The sequence below is a fragment of the Oncorhynchus tshawytscha genome, linkage group LG30 (assembly GCF_018296145.1).
Source record: "Oncorhynchus tshawytscha isolate Ot180627B linkage group LG30, Otsh_v2.0, whole genome shotgun sequence".
Classification (NCBI taxonomy): Eukaryota; Metazoa; Chordata; class Actinopteri; order Salmoniformes; family Salmonidae; genus Oncorhynchus; species Oncorhynchus tshawytscha.
Genome location: NC_056458.1, coordinates 4,843,472 through 4,868,737, shown reverse-complemented (window position 1 = coordinate 4,868,737; position 25,266 = coordinate 4,843,472). Strand labels below are relative to the sequence as shown.

Here is a 25,266-nt window from a genome sequence, read left to right as displayed (position 1 = left end):
TCCAACTGAGACAATATGACAATATTTACAGTAATGAACATTTATAATAATCCCAACAGAATTATGGACAATCATAAAAGATGACAATGTAGGACATGAACGGGAGATGACTTTAAGATTCAAATGAAATTGAGTTGGAAATGGATTTTCTCAACAGAGAATAGAGTTTAAAACATCACTTTACACTTTACCGCTGTGTAAACCATCGTCTTAAAGTACATTTTAAAAGGTCAGTAATATAAATGGTAAATTGACTTACCAAATCATTAGGAGGCATACAACTGACTGCAGAGGGTCCTGATATATAGTAGCCTATTGTATGGCGTTATTAAGAATCGTCTCTATCCCTGAATGGATGGATGAGACCGATGGTGTTTTCTAGTGTCAGTGAGAAATGTAGGTGTACACACATGGAAAACCCCGACCTGACTGTCGCTCCACCCCCCCCTCGCCTATTCCTTCTTTGCTTTATATGCTGTGACAGTGAATCAGCCTTCAGGGTATGAGCTCTTCTCTTCCCTACTTTACTGCGCTCTCCAAACGCTTATAATCAATGGATGTTTGTTACATTTTCAATCTCTTGGTTTGGATGGCACACAAACCGTACAGTAAAACGTCTGTGTTGCTGGATAAATTAGGCATTTGTCCATGGGTCTGAGATTTTGAATTTTTATTTGAGTAAGGATGTTATACCTAGTATATACTGAACCCAATATGTGACAATTCAATGTAATTACAACGATCATGACAAAAGAAACCAGAGTCCCTCCCAATGCTTGGGAACACAGAAAAAGGAAAATCACACAACTTTGTGGAAATATATTTGTTTATTGCTGATTACAGACCCACATATGCAAGACACCAGACATGCAGTTCATTATATTGGATTTTCAGATATTTTCATTGGCTTTGTGCACGGTAAGTGACAAATTTAAAGTGCTTATCACAATAACTATTAGCTAAGCAATCTCTCTGGGACACTGTTTTTCCCTTTAAGACCTTTGAATTAACAGCTACGGTTTTGAAGTTCCCCAGGGTTGAAATGTCTCCTGTAGAACATGACCCCAATCTTTAGGAAGATACTCGATTACCCCACCGAATCCACAGATTTCATCCAAATATTTGTATCCCTCGCTATCGCTGTAAAATGAAAAGTAAAACAATTGCTTTCAGCTTCACATCCCTGAAAAGCTGGCCTAGCAGACCCACTGTTTCTGTTCCAAGTTCACCTCAGTCCTTGGCACAGTCGGAGCAGAAGATGTTCCCTCCGTTGGCCACAAAGCGCTTGTTAGCCAGGCTCAGGGAACACTTCTTGCAGTTGAAGCAGTACTCATGCCACGAGCTGCCCTCGTAGTTCACCACATTGGTGGCTTTGCCGAAACCTGGATGGGACCGAGAAAAAACAACAAACAATTACAAATGTGTACAATCGTTCAATAGTGGGGGTAGAGAGAGAGAGAGTGTGTGTGTGTGTGTGTGTGTGTGTGTGTGTGTGTGTGTGTGTGTGTGTGTGTGTGTGTGTGTGTGTGTGTGTGTGTGTGTGTGTGTGTGCGTCTGTGGGTGTGCGAGAGTGTGTGTGTGCGAGCGCGTATTGACCTGTTATGGGGTTCTGGCAGCCGCTGCATTTCTTGGCTACAGTAGTCTTGTAGCAGTCCACACAGAAAGCCTTCTCCTCGTGGGAGGTGAAGCGGGTCCCAGACAGAGGCTTTCGGCAGGAGCTGCAGACAAAACATTCTGAGTGCCATGGGTTCTCCTGGTAGTTCACTCCCCCGGAGGTGATGGTCTAGACAGGGGTCGGCAGAGAGTCAAGTCAGTTTAGAGGGGAATCGTCATGTCCTTTATACAGGAGAACCATTGGTTTCAAATCAACCACTTTGGTCCAATTGGCTTATTGACAATGAACATCCATCAATGATATCCAAGAATTTGGAGGTCATTGAAAAAATGAAATCTTTATGTTACCTGCTTACAGCTGACACAGGTCTTAGCAAACTTCTTCTCATGGCAAGGGCCACAGTAGATGTCAGTGCCTTTGGTCAGGAAGCTTTGGGAGCGGATGGGTTTTTTACACTGGTAACAGGTGAAGCAGTCCTCATGCCACACATTGCCTTTATACTCCACATTCTCAGAGCCTTTAGGAAAGAAAAAAACACACATCAGTCTCTATGATGGTTTAAAGGGGCAATCTGCAATTGGTACATACATTTTTTGACTTTTGAATTAATGATATATATATATATATATACAGTCGTGGCCAAATGTTTTGAGAATGACACAAATATTAATTTTCACAAAGTCTGCTGCCTCAGTTTGTATGATGGCAATTTGCATGTACTCCAGAATGTTATGAAGAGTGATCAGATGAATTGCAATTCATTTCTAAAGTCCCTCATTGCTATGCACATGAACTGAATCCCCAAAAAACATTTCCACTGCATTTCAGCCCTGTCACAAAAGGACCAGCTGACATCATGTCAGTGATTCTCTCGTTAACACAGGTGTGAGTGTTGATGAGGACAAGGCTGGAGATCACTCTGTCATGCAGATTGAATTTGAATAACAGACTGGAAGCTTCAAAAGGAGAGTGGTGCTTGGATTCATTGTTCTTCCTCTGTCAACCATGGTTACCTACAAGGAAACACGTGTCGTCATCATTGCTTTGCACAAAAGGGGCTTCACAGGCAAGGATATTGCTGCCAGTATGATTGCACCTAATCAACCATTTATCGGATCATCAAGAACTTCAAGGAGAGCGGTTCAATTGTTGTGAAGAAGGCTTCAGGGCGCCCAAGAAAGTCCAGCAAGCACCAGGACCATCTCCTAAAGTTGATTCAGCTGCGGGATCGGGGCACCACCAGTACAAAGCTTGCTCAGGAATGGCAGCAGGCAGGTGTGAGTGCATCTGCACGCACAGTGAGGCAAAGACTTTTGGAGGATGGCCTGGTGTCAAAGAAGGGCAGCAAAGAAGCCACTTCTCTCCAGGAAAAAACATCAGGGACAGACTGATATTCTGCAAAAGGTACAGGGATTGGACTGCTGAGGACTGGGGTAAAATAATTTTCTCTGATGAATCCCTTTTCTGATTGTTTGGGGCATCCGGAAAAAAGCTTGTCCGGAGAAGACAAGGTGAGCGCTACCATCAGTCCTGTGTCATGCCAACAGTAAAGCGTCCTGAGACCATTCATGTGTGGGGTTGCTTCTCAGCCAAGGGAGTGGGCTCACTCACAATTTTGCCTAAGCCATGAATAAAGAATGGTACCAACACATCCTCAGAGAGCAACTTCTCCCAACCATCCAGGAACAGTTTGGTGACGAACAATGCCTTTTCCAGCATGATGGAGCACCTTGCCATAAGGAAAAAATTATAACTAAGTGGCTCGGGGAACAAAACATCGATATTTTGGGTCCATGGCCAGGAAACTCCCCAGACCTTAATCCCATTGAGGACTTGTAGTCAATCCTCAAGAGGCGGGTGTACAAACAAAAACCCACAAATTCTGATAAACTCCAATCATTGATTATGCAAGAATGGGCTGCCATCAGTCAGGATGTGGCCCAGAAGTTAATTGACAGCATGCCAGGACAGATGGCAGGGGTCTTGAAAAAGAAAGGCCAACACTGCAAATATTGACACTTTTTGCATCAACTTCATGTAATTGCCAATAAAAGTATTTGACACTTATGAAATGCTTGTAATTATACTTCAGTATTCCATAGTAACATCTGACAAAAATATCTAAAGACACAGAAGCAGCAAACTTTGTGGAAATTAATATTTGTGTCATTCTCAAAACTTTTGGCCATGACTGATATACCTATTGATTCTTGCTGAATATAACTTATGAGCTTAGTTCAACTGTCGTACCCCATCAGAACCCAAAATAAAAGCTTGTTTTACTCCTTTGGTTATAAATAATGTCATTGTAAACAAGTACTGAATAGCCTGAAAACATCAATTTTATGGATGGTCAGTCATTCCATCTATAGCTCTGTCTATGCATTTGAAACTGGTTACATTTCTCCAGACCCAACCCTAAGCTATTTATCAAAACAGTAGTGGGGTGTCCACTTTGTTATTGTTTGAAATGCACATTTCCACTTAACTAAAAATCAGGAAAGCGTTTACTAATCTAAGTTCACGTGATGGAGAGCATCTAAGAAATGAATCATACAGAGGGCATAAATATCACTAGCTTCATTTAATGTCAAACGCAAATCAGTGAGTCTTAGCCCATAGTGTCCCTTACCGGCTAGAATGGCTTTGTAGCAGGCGTGACAACGAGGGGCATCCTCCCGGGAGCTGCACTTCCCACACATGATGCGGTCATCCTTAGCACTGAAGGACTCCTTGGCTAATGGCTTGTAGCACTTGTAGCAGCGAAAGCAGTCTGCGTGCCAATAACGGCCTTTATGTTGCAACTCCTGAAGGAAGGAAGGAAGGAAGGAAGGAAGGGAGGAAGGGAGGGAGGAAGGAAGGAAGGCAGAGAGAAGAAGGGAATGGAGGAGGGAAAGAAAGTCAATGTTTTCAAATCAAATCTAATGTTATTGGTTGCGTACACATATTTTGCAGACGTTATCGCGGGTGTAGTGAAATGCTAATGTTCCTAGCTCCAACAGTGCAGTAATACCAAACAATTACAAAACAATACACATAAATCCCCCAAAATAAAAAGAAACAAATTAAGAAATAGAAACATTTCACAAAGAGCAATGTCAGAGTCTGGAATATAAATATATATGTATATGATGGTGTGTACAGACATTATGGACAGTATATGAATAGAAAATGTGTGTGCAGCAGTAGTTATATAGGATGAGCCTTGACTAGAAAACAGTATATACAGTTGAAGTCGGAAGTTTACATCCACTTAGGTTGGAGTCATTAAAACTCATTTTTCAACCACTCCACACATTTCTTGTTAACAAACTATAGTGTTGGCAAGTCGGTTAGGACATGGACTTTGTGCATGACACAAGTATTTTTTCCAACAATTGTTTACAGACAGATTATTTCACTTATAATTCACTGTATCACAATTCCAGTGGGTCGGAAGTTTACATACACTAAATTGACTGTGCCTTTAAACAGCTTGGAAAATTCCAGAAAATGATGTCATGGCTTTATAAGCTTCTGATAGGCTAATTGACATCATTTGAGTCTAATGGAGGTGTACCTGTGGATGTATTTCAAGGCCTACCTTCAAACTCACTGCTTCTTTGCTTGACATCATGGGAAAATCAAAAGAAATCAGACAAAATCTCAGGAAAAAAATTGTAGACCTCCACAAGTCTGGTTCATCCTTGGGAGCAATTTCCAAACAACTGAAGGCACCACATTCTGTACGAACAATAGTACGAAAGTATAAACACCATGGGACCACGCAGCTGTCATACCGCTCAAGCGTTCTGTCTCCTAGAGATGAACGTACTTTGGTGTGAAAAGTGCAAATCAATCCCAGAACAACAGTAAAGGACATTGTGAAGATGCTGGAGGAAACAGGTACAAAAGTATCTATATCAACAGTAAAACGAGTCCTATATCGACATAACCTGAAAGGCCGCTCAGCAAGGAAGAAGCCACTGCTCCAAAACCGCCATAAAAAAGCAGACTACAATTTGCAACTGCACATGGGGACAAAGATTGTGCTTTTTGGAGAAATATCCTCTGGTCTGATGACAGAAATAGAACTGTTTGGCCATAATGACCATTGTTATGTTTGGAGGAAAAAGGGGGAGGCTTGCAAGCCGAAGAACACCATCCCAACCGTGAAGAACAGCGGTGGCAGCATCATGTTGTGGGGGTGCTTTGCTGCAGGAGGGACTGGTGCACTTCACAAAATAGGTGGCATCATGAGTAAGGAAAATTACGTGGATATATTGAAGCAACATCTCAAGACATCAGTCAGGAAGTTAAAGCTTGGGTCTTGCAAATGGACAATGACCTCAAGCATACTTCCAAAGTTGTGGCAAAATGGCTTAATAAGGACAACAAAGTCAAGGTATTGGAGTGGCCATCACAAAGCCCTGACCTCAATCCTATAGTTTAAATATATTTGGCTAAGGTGAATGTAAACGTCCGACTTCAACTGTACATATAAAGTGGGTAAAACAGTATGTAAACATTGTTGAAGAGACCAGTGTTCAATGCCTATGTACATTGTATCAAGACGCCGGAGAAGATGGCTGATGTTTTACGTGCTCCTAACCAACTGTGTTTTTTAGTTCGTTTTTTTTGTGTTGTTTGTAACTTTAAAAAAAAACCTTCTGGACATCAGAACAGCAATTACTCACCAAGAACTGGCAGAAGCTTTTTTTTCCTTTAACGAGCCAGACGAGCCCGATGTGAACGACATACTGCTTTCCCGGGAACAGGCCCAAATCTCCGTCATTTGGTGAAGAGACGATGAAAAAGAGGAAGGAGGTCGGGCTGCCTTCTGAGAATTCGTAGGCGATCGAATAACTCCCCCCCGCCTTCTGTTCTACTAGCTAACGTGCAATCATTGGAAAATAAAATCGACAACCTACGAGGAAGATTAAACTACCAACCATTAAAAACTGTAATATCTTATGCTGCACAGAGTCGTGGCTGAATGACGACATTATCAACACACAGCTGTCTGGTTATACGCTGTATCGGCATACAACCACAGATCGATGCTGGCACTAAGACCGCACTCAATGATCTGTATTGGGGCGGCAGGGTAGCCTAGTGGTTAGAGCGTTGGACTAGTAACTGGAATGTTGCAAGTTAAATCCCCGAGCTGACAAGGTACAAATCTGTCGTTCTGCCCCTGAACAGGCAGTTAACCCACTGTTCCTAGGGCGTCATTGAAAATAAGAATTTGTTCTTAACTGACTTGCCTAGTTAAATAAAGGTTCAAAAAAATGTAAAAAATTACGCAAACAGGAAGAAGCTCATCCAGAGTCGGCGCTCCTAGTGGCCGGGGAATTTAATGCGGGGAAACTTAAATCCATTTGACCAAATTTCTATCAGCATGTTAAATGTGCATCCAGAGGGAAAAAAACAATAGACCACATTTACTCCACACACAGAGAAGCGTACAAAGCTCTCCCTCGCCCTCCATTTGGCAAATCTGACCATAATTCTATCCTCCTGATTCCTGCTTACAAACAAAAATTAAAGCAGGAAGCACCAGTGACTTGGTCAATAAATAACTGGTCAGATGAAACAGATGCTAAGCTACAGTTCTGTGTTGCTAGCACAGACTGGAACATGTTCCGGGATTCCTCTGATGGCACTGAGGCGTGCATCAATGACGTTGTCCTCACAGTGACCGTACGTACATACCCCATGGATTACAGGCAACATCCGCACTGAGCTAAAGGCTAGAGCTGCCGCTTTCAAGGAGTGGGACTCTAACCCGGAAACTTAAAAGAAACCCCGCTATGCCCTCCGACGAATCATTACAGACTACAAAGGGAAGCACAGTCGAGAGCTGCCCAGTGACACGAGCCTACCAGACTAGCTAAACTACTACTATGCTCGCTTCGAGGCAAATAACACTGAAACATGCATGAGAGTACCAGCTGTTCTGGACAACTGTGTAATCACGCTCTCCGCAGCCGATGTGAGTAAGTCCTTTAAATAGGTCAACATTCGCAAGGCCGCAGAGCCAGATGGATTACAAGGACATGTACTGTGAGCATGCGCTGACCAACTGGCAAGTGTCTTCACTGACATTTTCAACCTCTCCCTGTCTGAGTCTGTAATACCAACCTGTTTTAAGCAGAACACTAAGGTAACCTGCCTAAATGACTACCGACACGTAGCACTCACGTCTGTTGCCATGAAGTGCTTTGAAAGGCTGGCCATGGTTCACATCAACACCATTATCCCAGAAACTCTATACCCACATCAATTTGCATACCGCCCTAACAGATCCAATGATGCTATCTCTATTGCACTCCACACTGCCCTTTCCCACCTGGACAAAAGGAACACCTATGTGAGAATGCTATTCATTGACTACAGCTCAGTGTTCAACACCATAGTGCCCTCAAAGCTCATCAATGAGCTAAGGACCCTGGGACTAAACAACTAAACACTGGATCCTGGACTTCCTGACGGGCCGCCCCCCAGGTGGTAAGGGTAGGTAACAACACATCCGCCATGCTGATCCTCAACACAAGGGCCCCTCGGGGGTGCGTGCTCGGCCCCCTCTTTTACTCCCTGTTCACTCATGACTGCACGTCCAGGTATGACTCCAACACCATCATTAAGTTGGCCGATGACACTTTCTGTTATTATCTATGCATAATCACTTAAATAACTCTACCTACAGGTACATATTACCTCAATTACCTCGACTAACAGGTGACCCCATTGACTCTGTACCAGTACCCCCTGTATATAGTCTCGCTATTGTTATTTTACTGCTGCTCTTTAATGACTTGTTCCTTTTATTTCTTATTCTTATTCATATTTTTTAAACTGCATTGTTGGTTAGGGGCTCGTAAGTAAGACTTTCATGTGTGACTAATAACATTTGATTTGACCTGTTCACCGGACGTGCTACCTGTCCCAGACCTGCTGTTTTCAACTCTCTAGAGACAGCAGGAGCGGTAGAGATACTCTGAATGATCGGCTATGAAAAGCCAACTGACATTTACTCCTGAGGTGCTGACTTGCTGCACCCTCGACAACTACTGTGATTATTATTATTTGATCATGCTGGTCATTTATGAACATTTGAACATCTTGGCCATGTTCTGTTATAATCTCTACCCGGCACAGCCAGAAGAGGACTGGCCACCCCTCATAGCCTGGTTCTTCTCTAGGTTTCTTCCTAGGTTTTGGCCTTTCTAGGGAGTTTTTCCTAGCCACTGTGCTTCTACACCTGCATTGCTTGCTGTTTGGGGTTTTAGGCTGGGTTTCTGTACAGCACTTTGAGACATCAGCTGATTTAAGAAGGGCTATATAAATACATTTGATTTGATTTGACATAGGCAGCAGTCTTTAAGGTGCAGGGTAGAGTACTGGGTGGTAGTAACAGTGACTAAAGTTGAGGGCAGTGTACTGGGCAGAGGCCGGCTAGTGATGACTATTTAACCGTCTGATGGCCTGTAGATGGAAGCTGTTTATCAGTCTCTCAGTCCCAGCTTTGATGCGCCTGTTAACAGGCCGTGAACAGGCTGTGGCTTGGTGGCTGAGGACCTTTCTGATTTTCTTGGCCTTCCTGGGACACCGGGTGCTGTTGATGTCCTGGAGGGCAGGCAGTGTGTCCCCGGAGATGCGTTGGGCTGACCATACCCCCCTCCGGAGAGCCTTGCGGTTGTGGACGGTGCATTTGCCGTACCAGGCGATGACATGGCGCAACAGGATGCTCTCAATGGTGCATCTGTAGAAGTTCATGAGTGTCTTAGGGGCCCTCACCTCCTCCTTGTAGACTGTCTTATCATTGTTGGTAATCAGGCCTAGCACTATTGTGTTGTCTGAAAACTTTATGATTGAGTGGCCATGCAGTCATGGATGAACAGGGAGTACAGGAGGGGGCTGAGCACGCTCCCTTGTGGGGCCCCCGTGTTGAGGATCAGAATAGTGGACTTGTTGTTGCCTACCATCACCACCTGGGGTCGGCCTGTCAGGAAGTCCAGGACCCAGATGCACAGGGAGGTGTTCAGACCAAGGGCCCCGAGCTTAGTGATGAGGGAACAGAATCTATGGTGAACAGCTTGAAGAAAATAGGGACAACAGACTGGGATAGGGAGAGATTGAATATGTCTGTAAACACTCCAGCCAGCTAGTCTGCAAATGCTCTGAGGACGCGGCCAGGGATGCCGTCTGGGCCGGCAGCCTTGCAAGGGTTAACACGTTTAAATATCTTTCTCACGTCAGCCCCTACTACTGACGAGGAGGAGTAGTAAGGATTGGAGGACCAATGCGCAGCATGGTACGTGTTCATGCTCTTTATTAAAACAAGCGAACACTGAAACAAAACAATAAACGACACGTGTAATAACTAACCGAAACAGTTCCGTGTGGAACACACAGACACAGAAAATAAACACCCACAAAACACAAGTGGGAAAAGGCTACCTAAGTATGATTCTCAATCAGAGACAACTAACGACACCTGCCTCTGATTGAGAACCATACCAGGCCAAACGCAAAACACAACATAGAACACGGAACATAGACAACCCACCCAACTCACGCCCTGACCATAATAAAACAAAGACATAACAAAGGAACTAAGGTCAGAACGTGACAATTGAAAAAACAATCCTGAAGCATAGATTCCAATTGGTCAGACCAAAGTTGAACAGTCCTTACATGTTTAAGTTTTTATCTTTAGGAAGGGAGGAGTAGAATGGTTTTCTCCCTCAACTGCTGTGTAGACAGTGTGCACTCATAAACAAGTCTAGACAGACAGTCTGCAGTCATGAAAACACGTGCTGACAGTGTGCAGGTATAGACAAACCCATATGGAAACACACAAAAAAAACATAACACATGTAATACGTAAAATACACTTCATGGCAGTATATAAGACATGGGAGGTGTCACTGAACACACACACACACACACACCTTGGAGTCGATGCCAATAGGGCGGCGGCACTCAGTGCAGTTGTTGGCACAGAACTTGTCATGGCATCGGACACAGACAGGCTTCTCCTCCTGTTTAACGTACTTCTTCCCACTCAGGTCCTCCCGGCAGTATTTGCAGTTCATACTGTCCGCCATGGCAACATCAACAGCAGGGCAGCAAACACCTGGAAAACACACAGGCGTAGAGGACATACTGAGTTGTTGCTCTGTTTACCACAAGTGGTGTGTTTCAGGAGCTGTCGTCAGAGTAAAATGGTGTAAGTCCTGCAGAGTACATCAATACAATTGAAAGCTATCAGATGTGGTAATGACTGGGTTTTACATTACTTGGCCACTTGCATTACTTCTTGTTGCCACAGAGGGACAGCGTAGCTCTAGTAGTGTAGCTCTAACGATATGAGGGAATGAAAGAAGTGAACTGTGAACAAGGAGAGACGGAACACTATTCAATCGAAACCGTTCCCGGGGAAACCATGCCGTAATATTTACTGAAGGTGTTGATAAGATGCTATTTGTTCAACATCTTTTAACAAGGGAGAACTGGGTTGGAGCCCGGTTGCTTTGCTGTGTAATCACAGCAAACAAGAGGTAGACTGTGCATGTTCCTCACATTATGCTTATCTTCAACTAATATGACCGGCAGGGATGTTGTAAAACGGAGAATGAACTATGACTGGTTGAAAGGGCATAAAAAGGTCTGGAGAAAATCACCACGTGCCCTGCCATAGATCACAAATAGATCCCTGATGGTAGGGTTAGGATGACAGAAAATAAATCAAATCCATATGTAAAATGAGTGGAACCTAAACAACGGAGACTGATTATAGCCAACACACACCTTTTTTACTATATCAGCATGTTCTTGTGCATGTACTAGGTGTGAGTGTGTATGTGTGTGAACATGCGTTCGTGCGTGTGAACGGTATGTTTGTGCAGGGAGGTGTGCACATGAAGGAATGCCTGGTATGAATGTGGTGAGACCTGGACTGTTGACACAGCTCTTTGACAGACCCAGTGAGCGTACCCTCCCTTTGGACCCCCTCTGTGAAGCAGAAGAGGTACTAGGGACCCACAGCACACAAAAGCTAGACTCTTACGTTCATCTATTACAATGTGTACGGTTTTTCCATTGTTGCTAGGACAGAAATATGCACGTTTAACACAACAAAATCCATATGCTGTGTGCAAACACTTACAATAAAGAACCGATGGTGTTTGAAAAAAGAAAATCATGTTAAAGAGCTTGTTGTTGTAAGTGCAGTGTAAAGCAGTTAGAACCCAGGGAATGTCTGCCACTTCCTTAGACCTGACCACAGACTCAAATAGCCCAGCCATTTTCACTGCACTAGCATATTTCAGACAGTGACAGTCTGAATGCACAAACCAAATTGGAGCACATTCATGTCCCATGTTGTCTCTAACTATCTTCCCTACCATCTCCTCATCTCCCGTAGTAACCTGTAAAAGACTGACGCATCACTTAAGCACATGAGAAAACAAAAACGAGAGGGGCCAGTGCCCACAGAAAGTTTCCATAATCTAATGTATCTTCTGTTGAGTTGACAGCTGAGGCCAACCCACACCTTCTCTGTCTTTTCTCTTCTTCACTTCCTCGGTTGAAATCCTTCTTTTTACCCTTCTATTCCACCATCGCGCCCCCCCATCTCTTGCTCTCTCTCTTCCATAGACACACGTGACGTTATCTACATTTCCCCCTCCTCTTATGTTGCTTTTACCCCCATCTCTTGCTCTCTCTCTTTCATAGACACACGTGACGTTATCTACATTTCCCCCTCCTCTTATGTTGCTTTTACCCCCCATCTCTTGCTCTCTCTCTTTCATAAACACACGTGACGTTATCTACATTTCCCCCTCCTCTTATGTTGCTTTTACCCCCCATCTCTTGCTCTCTCTCTTTCATAGACACACGTGACGTTATCTACATTTCCCCCTCCTCTTGTGTTGCTTTTACCCCCCTCCCCCAAAAAAGGAGAACTGGCATCTATGTTAAGGTATGACCAATGAGAACATTGAAATGAAAGAAGTCAATGACTTTTCTTTATCTCTGAGTGAGCCACAACCACCATTATCAGTAGCCCGGGTGGTTTGGCAGTCAGAGGTAACTTGAGCTACTCAGAACAATGACCGCCATTCATAGGCCAGTCATTCTGCTCTGTGCTGCATGCTATCATCACTGTTTTCTGGCCAATCCTCGACAAATGCAGACACGTACGCACAGGAACTTAACAATGACTCTGACGATGACGTCAGAGGTAAGCAAACTTCTTTTATCTGAATTGATCTGATCTCCATGGAAACGATAAGAGTTATTTGGAAACAGAGCGGTAGACTCTTGCTTCTCTGACATCTCATGCCAGCATCTGGATCCTGGTTGGGTATGTGTGAAGGGCTACAGCCAAAGAGGGGACACGGCAAAACCAGAGCATCTGTGGCCAGGTCTCTCTCAGCAGGGGATATGCATCAGCCACGGGACTCTACGGAAATTCCAAAGTGGTTGGCAAGCCATATACTGCCTTGTGGCCTCTCTCCCCCTCCCTCTCTCTCTATAGTAAAGTTGTTTTTATCCCTCTGGCCATGGAAAAGGGTTTGGTGCTTTACCTCACCCCTAACCAGTGGCACAGATGAGGGAGACCTAATTAGAATTGGGACAATGACACCATCCTGTGGTTCAAACAGCTTTTAGACACACACACACACACACACACACACACACACACACACACACACACACACACACACACACACACACACACACACACACACACACAGACACACACAGACACACACGCACACACGCACACACGCACACACACACACACACACACACACACACACACACACACACACACACACACACACACACACACACACACACACACAAACAGAGAGAAGACAATTCAGCAGCTGGGGAAGCATTGTAGGGTTCTGGTATGTTGGCATGAGCTTATCACTAAAGAATGTGGAGGAAAGCTGAGAAACAGGACGTCTGGTAGACTGGTGGCACAGTCTGCTTCAAGCTGTCAACAGTCTGCAAAAACTGCCGAACTATTCTCAGAAACTGCCTATAGTCTAGTTCACACACAAGTACACACTATCCTTCCAGCAATACACTTTTACTGGACATGAGCCAGATACCTATCAGCAGCTGACTGACACCGACCAACATGGGCATTTTACAAGGGGCTCCGTATGACATCTGTGTGAGTCATACGTTATGATCACTTTCACAGATACTTGTAAAAAGGTTGAAAGTAGGCCAAAACAGGCAATGTATGCCCCCCCCCTCTCGGTCTCTCTTGCTCTCTCTCAGTACCTCTTTCCCTAAAGAGCTCACCTGAACTCAGTAGCTCGGTAACTGAGAAGTTAGGTTGTACAGAAAAGAGCAGACACTAAACATCTAATAAAACCTTGTGGTTACTTGCATAACCCTGGTTCCACGATAATATGAGTGAGATGTCTCACAATCGGATTCACTCAGTGGATCACTTATGGCTTGAGTAATGACTCACACAATGTCTGTTGGAGACAGACAAGGTGAGTGGCGAATGAGGTGAGCCCCTCTCCTCCGAATAAGACGCCACTCGCCAACCCACTGGTCATTCTCAAGGGTGCCTCTGTTCCTTGCACTCTTTTGAGCATGGAAATGCGGTGAGACATCTACTCATATTATCGTAGAACCGGGGTTACGCAAATACTCACTTCGATGTCTGACGCTCAAATCAAATCACATTTTATTTGTCTCGTGCGCCGAATACAACAGGTGTAGACCTTACCGTGAAATGCTTACTTACAAGCCTGCAATGCAGTTTTAAGAAAATAAGAGTTAAGAAAATATTTACGAAACAGTCCATGACTCGGGTGACTGGAGTCTTTGACCATTTTTGGGGCTTTCCTCTGACACCGCCTAGTATATAGGTCCTGGATGGCAGGAAGCTTGGCCCCAGTGTGTACTGGGCTGTGTGCACAACCCACTGTAGCTCCTTACGGTCAGATGCCGAGCAGTTGCCATACCAGGCGGTGATGCAACCGGTCAGGATGCACTCAATGGTGCAGCTGTAGAAGTTTTTGAGGATCTGGGGACCCATGCCAAATCTTTTCAGTCTCCTGAGCGGGAAAAGGCCTTGTCGGGCCCTCTTCATGACTGTCTTGGTGTGTTTGGACCATAATAGTTTGTTGGTGATGTGGACACCAAGGAACTTGAAACTCTCAACCCGCTCCACTACAGCCCCTTCAATTTGAATGGGGGTGTGTTCGGCCATCCTTTTCCTGTAGTCCTTTGTCTTGCTCACGTTGAGCGAAAGGTTGTTGTCCTGGCACCACACTGCCAGGTCTCTGACCTCCTCCCTATAGGCCGTCTCATCGTTGTATGTGATCAGGCCTACCACCGTTGTGTTGTCAGCAAACTTAATGATGGTGTTGACGTTGTGCTTGGCCACGCAGTCGTGGGTGAACAGGGAGTACAGGAGGGGACTGAGCATGCACCCCTGAGGATCAGCGTGGAAGATGTGACCCTTACCACCTGGAGACGGCCTGTCAGGAAGTCCAGGATCCAGTTGCAGAGGGAGGTGTTAAGTCCCAGGATCCTTTGCTTACTGATGAGCTTTATGGACACTATGCTGTTGAACGCTGAGCTGTAGTCAATGAAAAGCATTCTCACAATGGGATATGGCTAACTCCCGTATTACAGACATGTTCTCCGAAGCCAGGGTAGTCCCAACATCATCACCACTCCTTCTTCTGTAGAAGTCAAGGGCAGTGGGTGGAAAGCCATGAGCTCTAAGGCGAGACAATTGCAATTCAAACTGACCTTAGGTGTAATGGCGGGATTGAGTATGTTACTTTGGATAAACTTTAGGCACGAGTGGTGGACTGACAGTGCGTGTAGCTTACTCACTCGCTTTGCAGATGTAAGGGCAATCAGCAAAGATGTTTTGAAGGAGAGATATTTCAACTCCAAACCTTCCAGAGGCTCAAAAGGTTGCTGTGGAATTGCCTCAAGCACAATAGACAGATCCCAAGATGGGGCTAAAGGCCTGGAGAATGGGTGTAAGCGTGACGCGCTCCCTTCATGAAATAACATAACAGAAGGTGTTTCCTTATTCTTTTAATGTCGAAGCCTACATGAGATAGCAGCTAGTTAGACTTTAACATTGGATAAAGCCTTCACTCTGTCCAAAAGGTTCTGCAAGAAGCATTAAACCTCGGATACAGAGCATTGGTAAGGAATAATCTGTTTTCGGTCCCACGACATGTTTCCATACAGTGAGGGTGTAGGAGTGGCTCTGGCACTGTATAGTCTCAGTGACTCTGAGAGTCCAGCCTGTTGCATTCAGATTTCTCCTGTCACGGGCCTGCCCCAGAGGGCCATGGTTCCTAGGTGAGGATGGAAAATCTCTCAATTCGTAATGGTAGTTGCCAGGGATTGTCGTAAAGCAGAAGAATGATCTCTGCTAACCAGAGCCTCCCTGGCCATCGAGGGGCTACCAAGATTAGGAATAATCATTGTTCCATCACTCTGTTCAGGGTGGGGAGTATCAAGCATAGAGGAGGAAAAGAGTAGAGCCAGCGCGTCCAATCCCAGTGGTGCGTATCCTGCTATTGCAAAGAACAACGGACAGAGCATGCGAAGAGATCTATGGTGACTATATCATATCTCTCCCAGATCTGGTTCACCATCTGGGGATGGAGTCTCCAATCCCCGTAAAGGGGATTCCCTCTGGACAACTAGTCCGTCCCTACATTCAGTACACCCAGGACGTGAATTTTTCTTTAAGGGCTTGTAAAGCATTTCACTGTATGGTCTACACCTGTTGTATTCGGCATGTGACAAATAACATTTGATTTGATTTGAGGTGTGCGTTGCTCCACAGAATAATCTTGACAGCTAGTCTGTGTAGATGCAGAGAGTAAGTTCCACCCTGTTGGTTGATGTATGTTACCACAGCTGTATTGTCTGTCCTGACAAGGATGTGACAGTTTCGAAGAAAGGGCAGAAAGTGTATTAGGGAATTAACCACAATCTGTGCTCAACGTTATCTTTCAATCAAGGTGCTGTCATGGACACGGGCAATGAGCAGATAACCAACGCTGGGAGTCTCTCATTCTCAGTAATCTTAGCTGTACTAGTGAGATGGTGGACGCCATTAAATAAAATCTAATTCTATTGGTCACATACACGTGTTTAGCAGATGTAGCAAAATGCTTGTGCTTCTAGTTCCGACAGTGCAGCAATATCTAACAAGTAATATCTAACAATTTCACAACAAATACCTAATACGCACAAATCTAAGTAAACGAATGGAATTAAGAATATATAAATATATGGATGAGCAAATGTCAGAAAGGCATAGACTAAGATACAGTAGATAGTATAGAATACAGTATATGCATATGAGATGACAAGATATGTCACCACAGCTGTATTGGTGTAGACATTGTTAAAGTGACATTATCAAAGTGACTAGTGTTCCATTTATTAAAGTGGCCAATGATATCAAGTCTGTATGTAGGCAGCAGCGTCTCTGTGCTAGTGATTGGCTATTTAACAGTCTGATGGCCTTGAGATAAACACTGTTTTTCAGTCTCTCTGTCCCAGCTTTGATGCACCTGTACTGACCTCGCCTTCTGGATGATAGCGGGGTGAACAGGCCCGTGGCTCGGGGGGTTGTTGTCCTTGATGCTCTTTATGGCCTTCCTGTGACACCGGGTGCTTTAGGTGTCCCGAAGGGCAGGTAGTTTGCCCCCGGTGATGACCTGTGCAGACCGCAGCGCTAGGAGACATGTTCTGAGTGTGACCGAGTGCACCCTGTTGAACAGGTAGAGGCACTGTCGGGAACAACGTGATGTGGTCGTCCAAGAGTAGCTCGATAAGAGAGAAAACCCAGCTTGATGCCTAGGTATTCTATTCTCTGTTTGGGCACCAAACAGCTCTTTTTTTGGTTGATCTTGGACCTTAACTCGGTGCGGTGGGTTACAAGGGAAGCCGTGTCACGTACCGCTTGCTCCTGCGTAGGGAAGCCAAGCAGGTAATCGACGATCTAGGCAGAGCTAGAGGTACCTCTACACACTCGCTGAACGTCCGGGGAGCCAGGGCTAGCCCGAATGGAACAAAAGGCAAACCTGAGAAACCTACTTTGTTGACTGAATACTTAAGTGTCCTGCATGTCGACTGAAGTAAACCAGTCGCCTCAGTGAATGGAGCGAGAGAACATGTCTCAGAAAGAAGTTGAGGACCCGTATGTCCAGGATGGGGCAAGCTAATTGCCCTCTCCGTGCCGCGAAGCCTTGGCTCCAGGAGGGGGACACCGGGTTGTCAGGGTACCCAGGTCAGCGGGGCACTCGCCTTCCTTACTGCGAAGTTCACACTTCTGCCGCATGGTGGCGACAGAAGGTCCAAACATAGGAAATCTGCCCTTTTCCTGTCTGTGAGGCTGGACAAGTTGAGCCACAAGGCTCTCTCCCCCAGCACCCCAAGGATCATGGCATGCCCACAGCCTTGGATGGCGCCTCTGGTTGCCCGGAGATTGAGATCTGCAATGATGCAGATCTCGTCCCATAGGTCCTAGTTTGGCTGTCTGTGATTAAGAGATTGCCCATCTCTTGTAACAAATCTGCCTGGTAAGCCAACAGCAGGGATGTTACGTTCGACGCCTGTACTGGACGCTCCGCAAATACGTAAACTTTTTTGAATATGGAGACTGTGAAGCGCTCCGTCTTCCCAGGGAGAGCAGTGGCGGTCATAGAAGAGAAACTGGGGTTGAGGTGGCTAGCCAATGACGGCTCGACCACCGGCAGCTTGCCAAGGCCTATCAAAGTGCCTGGTTTGGACCTTGCTGGACAAGAGCTTGTCCCAGTTGAGTTGGGTTTCCGCCTCGCAAGCTGGGACCACTGGGAGTAGTTGCTTCCCCTTGATGGAGAGGAGCAGGGATGTTCTCTTGATAAGTGCGTGAATTGGACCATTTCCATGTCATGCTAAGCATTCATAATATAACAAGTACTTTCGTGTGTCAGGGAAAATGTATGGAATAAAAAATACATTATTTTCCTTAGGACTGTAGGCGAAGTAAAAGTAAAAGTTGTAAATAATATGAATAGTAAAGTACAGATACCCAAAGAAATTACTTAAGTACTTAAAAATACAGTGCCTTGCGAAAGTATTCGGCCCCCTTGAACTTTGCGACCTTTTGCCACATTTCAGGCTTCAAACATAAAGATATGAAGATAAAGATAAAGATATATTTTTTTGTGAAGAATCAACAACAAGTGGGACACAATCATGAAGTGGAACGACATTTATTGGATATTTCAAACTTTTTTAACAAATCAAAAACTGAAAAATTGGGCGTGCAAAATTATTCAGCCCCCTTAAGTTAATACTTTGTAGCGCCACCTTTTGCTGCGATTACAGCTGTAAGTCGCTTGGGGTATGTCTCTATCAGTTTTGCACATCGAGAGACTGAAATTGTTTCCCATTCCTCCTTGCAAAACAGCTCGAGCTCAGTGAGGTTGGATGGAGAGCATTTGTGAACAGCAGTTTTCAGTTCTTTCCACAGATTCTCGATTGGATTCAGGTCTGGACTTTGACTTGGCCATTCTAACACCTGGATATGTTTATTTTTGAACCATTCCATTGTAGATTTTGCTTTATGTTTTGGATCATTGTCTTGTTGGAAGACAAATCTCCATCCCAGTCTCAGGTCTTTTGCAGACTCCATCAGGTTTTCTTCCAGAATGGTCCTGTATTTGGCTCCATCCATCTTCCCATCAATTTTAACCATCTTCCCTGTCCCTGCTGAAGAAAAGCAGGCCCAAACCATGATGCTGCCACCACCATGTTTGACAGTGGGGATGGTGTGTTCAGGGTGATGAGCTGTGTTGCTTTTAAGCCAAACATAACGTTTTGCATTGTTGCCAAAAAGTTCAATTTTGGTTTCATCTGACCAGAGCACCTTCTTCCACATGTTTGGTGTGTCTCCCAGGTGGCTTGTGGCAAACTTTAAACAACACTTTTTATGGATATCTTTAAGAAATGGCTTTCTTCTTGCCACTCTTCCATAAAGGCCAGATTTGTGCAACATACGACTGATTGTTGTCCTATGGACAGAGTCTCCCACCTCAGCTGTAGATCTCTGCAGTTCATCCAGAGTGATCATGGGCCTCTTGGCTGCATCTCTGATCAGTCTTCTCCTTGTATGAGCTGAAAGTTTAGAGGGACGGCCAGGTCTTGGTAGATTTGCAGTGGTCTGATACTCCTTCCATTTCAATATTATCGCTTGCACAGTACTCCTTGGGATGTTTAAAGCTTGGGAAATCTTTTTGTATCCATATCCGGCTTTAAACTTCTTCACAACAGTATCTCGGACCTGCCTGGTGTGTTCCTTGTTCTTCATGATGCTCTCTGCGCTTTTAACGGACCTCTGAGACTATCACAGTGCAAGTGCATTTATACGGAGACTTGATTACACACAGGTGGATTGTATTTATCATCATTAGTCATTTAGGTCAACATTGGATCATTCAGAGATCCTCACTGAACTTCTGGAGAGAGTTTGCTGCACTCCATGGTAAAGGGGCTGAATCATTTTGCACGCCCAATTTTTCAGTTTTTGATTTGTTCAAAAATTTTGAAATATCCAATAAATGTCATTCCACTTCATGATTGTGTCCCACTTGTTGTTGATTCTTCACAAAAAAATACAGTTTTATATCTTTATGTTTGAAGCCTGAAATGTGGCAAAAGGTCGCAAAGTTCAAGGGGGCCGAATACTTTCGCAAGGCACTGTATTTTTACTCAAGTACTTTACACCGCTGTACGCAGGAATCGGGGTTAGTGAGTATTGCATTAGCGTGCTCAAGCCCCAAGCTGGTGATGCACATGTGGTGTTTGTCTATGCCTGCTATCATAGCCCAGCATGGACACGGGTGTGTCAGTGCTGGGGCATGAGACCTGCTCTGTTCTACCTGTGTAAGGGTAGCATCCTCCATGGCTCTAATAAATATTATTCATTGAGCAAAGTGTGATCTAGCTTGTGTTCCATGTAGAAAAGCTAGACTGATGTAGCTAGCCTACACTGGTGCGTCTGTAACTTTCTCACTCATCATTATTCACGACTCATTCAGGAATATCGGTAATCGTGGTAGCATCCACATGAATGTAAAAGTGGTTAGAAACATATTCAATTCTTATTTGCAGTAAAAGTGACTAAAATGACACAATACATGATTTACCATTCATTCTATTGGGCACAAAATAATCTGAAGCATTTACATGTACATTTTTAGTAACTTAGCGGATGCTCTTATCCAGAGCGATTTACAGTAGTGAGTGGATACATTTTCGCACAACCAAAACAAACAGCAAATGCATCCAACAAGTTTGTAGAGTCAGAACCTTGATTTAATCATTGAGTGAAAGGAATATGGGACCAAATACTAACTTTTGACTACTTTGATACACATACAGTAGAAGTGAATTTGTCCCAATACTTCTGGTCCCCTAAAATGTGGGGGATGATGTATAAAAAGTGCCAATGTCTAAACGGTTCACCTAATATGGATAAAAAATACCCTCAAATTAAAGCTGACAGTCTGCACTTTAATCTCATAGTCATTGTATCATTTCAAATCCGAAGTGCTGGAGTACAGTGTCACGCCCTGACCTTAGAGAGCCTTTTTATGTCTCTATTTGGTTTGGTCAGGGTGTGATTTGGGGTGGGCATTCTATGTTTTTGTTTTCTATGATTTTGTATTTCTATGTTTTGGCCAGGTATGGTTCTCAAATCAGGGACAGCTGTTTATCGTTGTCTCTGATTGGGAACCATACTTAGGTAGCCCTTTCCCCTTTAGGGTGGGAGGTTATCTTTGTTAGTGGCACTATAGCCCTGTAAGCTTCACGGTTGTTTTTCGTTTGTTGTTTTGTTGGCGGCATTTACTAAATAAAAGAGAAATGTACACTCACAACGCTGCACTTTGGTCTCCTTCCAACGACGGCCGTGAGATACAGAGCCAAAACAACAACTAATGTGTCCCTGTCCCAATACTTTTGAAGCTCACTGTATGTAAAGATATACAGTACCAGTCAAAAGTTTGAACACACCTACTCATTCAAGGGTTTTTCTTTATTTTTACATTGTAGAATAGTGAAGACATCAAAACTATGAAATAACAAATATGGAATCATGTAGTAAGCAAAACAGTGTTAAACTAATAAAAATATATTTTATAGTTGAGATTCTTCTAAGTAGTCACCGTTAGCCTTGATGACAGATTTTCACACTCTTGGCATTCTCTCAACCAGCTTCATGATGTAGTCACCTGGAATGCATTTCAATTAACCTGTGTGCCTTGTGAAAAGTTAACGCATTCTTAATGCGTTTGAGCCAATCAGTTGTGTTGTGACAAGGTAGGGGTGGTATACAGAAGATAGCCCTATTTTGTAAAAGACCATGTCTATATTATGGCAAGAACAGCTCAAATAAGCAAAGAGAAATGACAGTCCATCATTACTTTAAGATATGAAGGTCAGTCAATCAGGAAAATTTCAAGAACTTTGAAAGTTTCTTCAAGTAGTCGCAAAAACAAACAAGCGCTGTGATGAAACTGGCTCTAATGAGGACCGCCACAGAAAAGGAAGACCCAGAGTTACCTTTGCTGCAGTGGATAAGTTCATTAGAGTTACCAGCCTCAGAAATTGCAGCCCAAATAAATGCTTCACAGAGTTCAAGTAACAGACACATCTCAACATCAACTGTTCAGAGGAGACTGCGTCAATCAAGCCTTCGTGGTCGAATTGCTGCAAAGAAACCACAACTGAAGGACACCAATAAGAAGAAGAGACTTGCTTGGGCCAAGAAACACGAGCAATGGACATTAGACCGGTGGAAATCTGGCCATTGGTCTGATGAGTCCAAATTTGAGATTCTGTTCCAACTGCCATGTCTTTGTGAGACGCAGAGTAGGTGAATGGATGATCTCCGCATGTGTGTTTCCCACCTTGAAGCATGGAGGAGGAGGTGCTTTGCTGGTGACTGTTAGTGATTTATTTAGAATTCAAGGCACACTTAACCAGCATGAATACCACAGCATTTAGTGGGACTGTCACTTGTTTTCAACAGGACAATGATCCAACACAGCTTCAGGCTGTGTAAGGGCTATTTGACCAAGAAGGAGAGTGAGGGAGTCCTGCATCAGATGACCTGGCCTCCACAGTCATCTGACCTCAACCCAATTGAGATGGTTTGGGATGAGTTAGACCGTAGAGTGAAGGAAAAGTGTTCAGAATATGTGGGGAGTCCTTCAAGACTGTTGGAAAAGCACCCCAGTTGAAGCTGGTTGAGAGAATGCCAAGAGTGTGCAAAGCTGTCAAGGCAAAGGATGGCTACATTGAAGAATCTAAACTCTAAAATATATTTTGATTTGTTTAACACTTTTTTGGTTACTACATGATTTCATATGTGTTATTTCATAGTTTTCATGTCTTCAATATTATTCTTCATTGTAGAAAATAGAACAAATAAAGAAAAACCCTTGAATGAGTAGGTGTGCCCAAACTTTTGACTGGTACTGTAGGTATTTTGGTATTTTATTAGGATCCCCATTAGCTGTTGCAAAAGCAGCAGCTACTCTTCCTGGGGTCCACACAAAACATAATACAGAATGACATAATGCAGAACAGCATTAGACAAGAACAGCTCAAGCACAGAACGACATACAATTTTAAAAACGCACACATATCATACCTACATATCAATGCATACACACAAACATATCAATGCATACACACAAACTATCTAGGTGTCAAGATCTTTTGGGGTATACTTGCCTACCATTTTACAGGATGGATAAGAGTCAGCTTTATATAGCAGCCATACATAAATATGAGCAAATTAAGATTTTATGGAGCACTGAGCTCATAGTAATTCATTTTCTGCATGCGACCTCTGACGTTAGCTCTTTTCTGGGAGCGGGAAAGCTGCTGAAAGAAGCGCTCTATGGGCCAACATCTGTCCGATAGCACAATTGGACTTTAAACCAGACAAACACAGACACACAGAGACGGAGAGGAGGTGAGATAATGAGTGCGAGACATAAAGAGAGAGAGATAGAGCGATAGAGAGAGGACAGGAATTCATTTAATTGATCTTGGTGATGCATGTTTCTACCATCACATGCCTCAGTCCCAGAGGTCCATCCCTACACTGAAAAATCTTAATAAGAAACAGATTTTGGAGGAAGATTTTCACAAGTCAGCATGTTGCATATGATATTTCAGCCAACGCCCCAACCAACTCAACACATTACTGCAAATAGCCCTACAGCATTTTTTAAAGTCTCTAATTGATTCAAAATAAATAGTATTCGGTGTTTAAAGAAAGATGACGATCTATTAAAGCAGGCATATTCCTATTACTAACGCCGGTGATTTAACGGAAGTCGCCAGAGTTTGGAATGTAATCATCATGGAGCCAATTCATGTGCAGAAAACTATTAATAATAGGCTTGTTAAAATGTGGTATATATTGCTGATTCTCGAATAAAAGACAGACATGAAATGCAGAAGTCGAAGATGCACATTAGAAACAATATCAGTCTTTGTTGCCATGTTGCATTATATGGACTGGCAACTGTACATTCGTGTTTACATAGCTTTTACATTCACAATTGAATCGAAAAACATGCCTTGCCAACAGGTCTACAAATATTTTCTAATGTCCTTGTATTAATCAATAACGACAAGATTTGGATCTGTCCATGCAACTTACCAAGTTCAAATAAAGTTGTGGGACGCGCACGCACTCCCTGATCTGCACAAGCGCCAGTTATTCTGCACAGGATATAGCCTACTACTGTATAAGGCACCTACAAAAAAAATGCAAACCACTCTGGAGGCAGGATATAGGGTAATAAATCATGACAGGATATGACTGCCTTCGAATAAACGCAAAAGTACTGTATTTCCATGCAGAATATATTAGCCAGGTCTTCAGGAAATGGTTGAATTAACAATAAGCCTACTTATTGGTCTGAAATGTTGATTGATCTTTGTTTTTTAATTGTAGCACTATTCTTTACACAATTGTTTTAAACTGAAAGTGTAGCCTATGTTAGGGGTTTTCAAACTGGGATCTGAGGAGGTACTGCAGGAGGTCTGCGATTTAAAAATATATATAATTGGGAAACTTTTGGGGGGGGGGATTTTTGGTGATTTAAAAAACAAAATTATGAATAACGCTAGCTGCAAAAGAATACCATCATGGATACCATTTCTATGTATTTGCATCCAGTATGAAAGAAGTTAGAAGTAGTTTCATGAGCCAATGTTAACTAGCGTTAGCGCAATGACTGGAAGTTAGCATGCTAGCTGTTCCGGTTCAACGGACTCTGGGGAAGTAGATAAATGGCTTCATTGACAAAATCTCGAACTATCCCTTTAATATGGAAGAAATTACTGGCGCTAATTACAGGGTTGTTTCTGCATAGAAGTGGTAATTTTCGGGATGGAAAAACAGTTAAATGACCAAAAACAGACAGAAAGCAAGCAGATTTTTTAAATAATATATATAGATATATCTATATATATTTAATACCATCTTTGAGAACTAACAATCAAATAAAAGCTCGACAGTAAGGAAGAATCAAAACATGTAAAAAAAAAAAAAAACAGGCATTCAAGGC

The 25,266-nt window shown here is 43.6% G+C and overlaps 1 protein-coding gene across 1 annotated transcript; it reads right to left on the bottom strand.

Annotated features, from left to right (window-relative positions):
* Positions 1-808: 808 nt before the first annotated feature.
* LOC112228957 (four and a half LIM domains protein 1-like) lies at positions 809-24,510 on the bottom strand. The gene is made up of 6 exons (XM_042309560.1): positions 24,354-24,510; positions 10,552-10,736; positions 4,248-4,422; positions 1,963-2,132; positions 1,597-1,783; positions 809-1,382 (listed from the first exon to the last, which is right to left on the bottom strand). Exons 2-6 carry the CDS (start codon positions 10,705-10,707, stop codon positions 1,231-1,233), a joined length of 840 nt encoding a protein of 279 aa, XP_042165494.1. The 5' UTR covers positions 10,708-10,736; positions 24,354-24,510; the 3' UTR covers positions 809-1,230.
* Between the last annotated feature and the right edge of the window lie 756 nt (positions 24,511-25,266).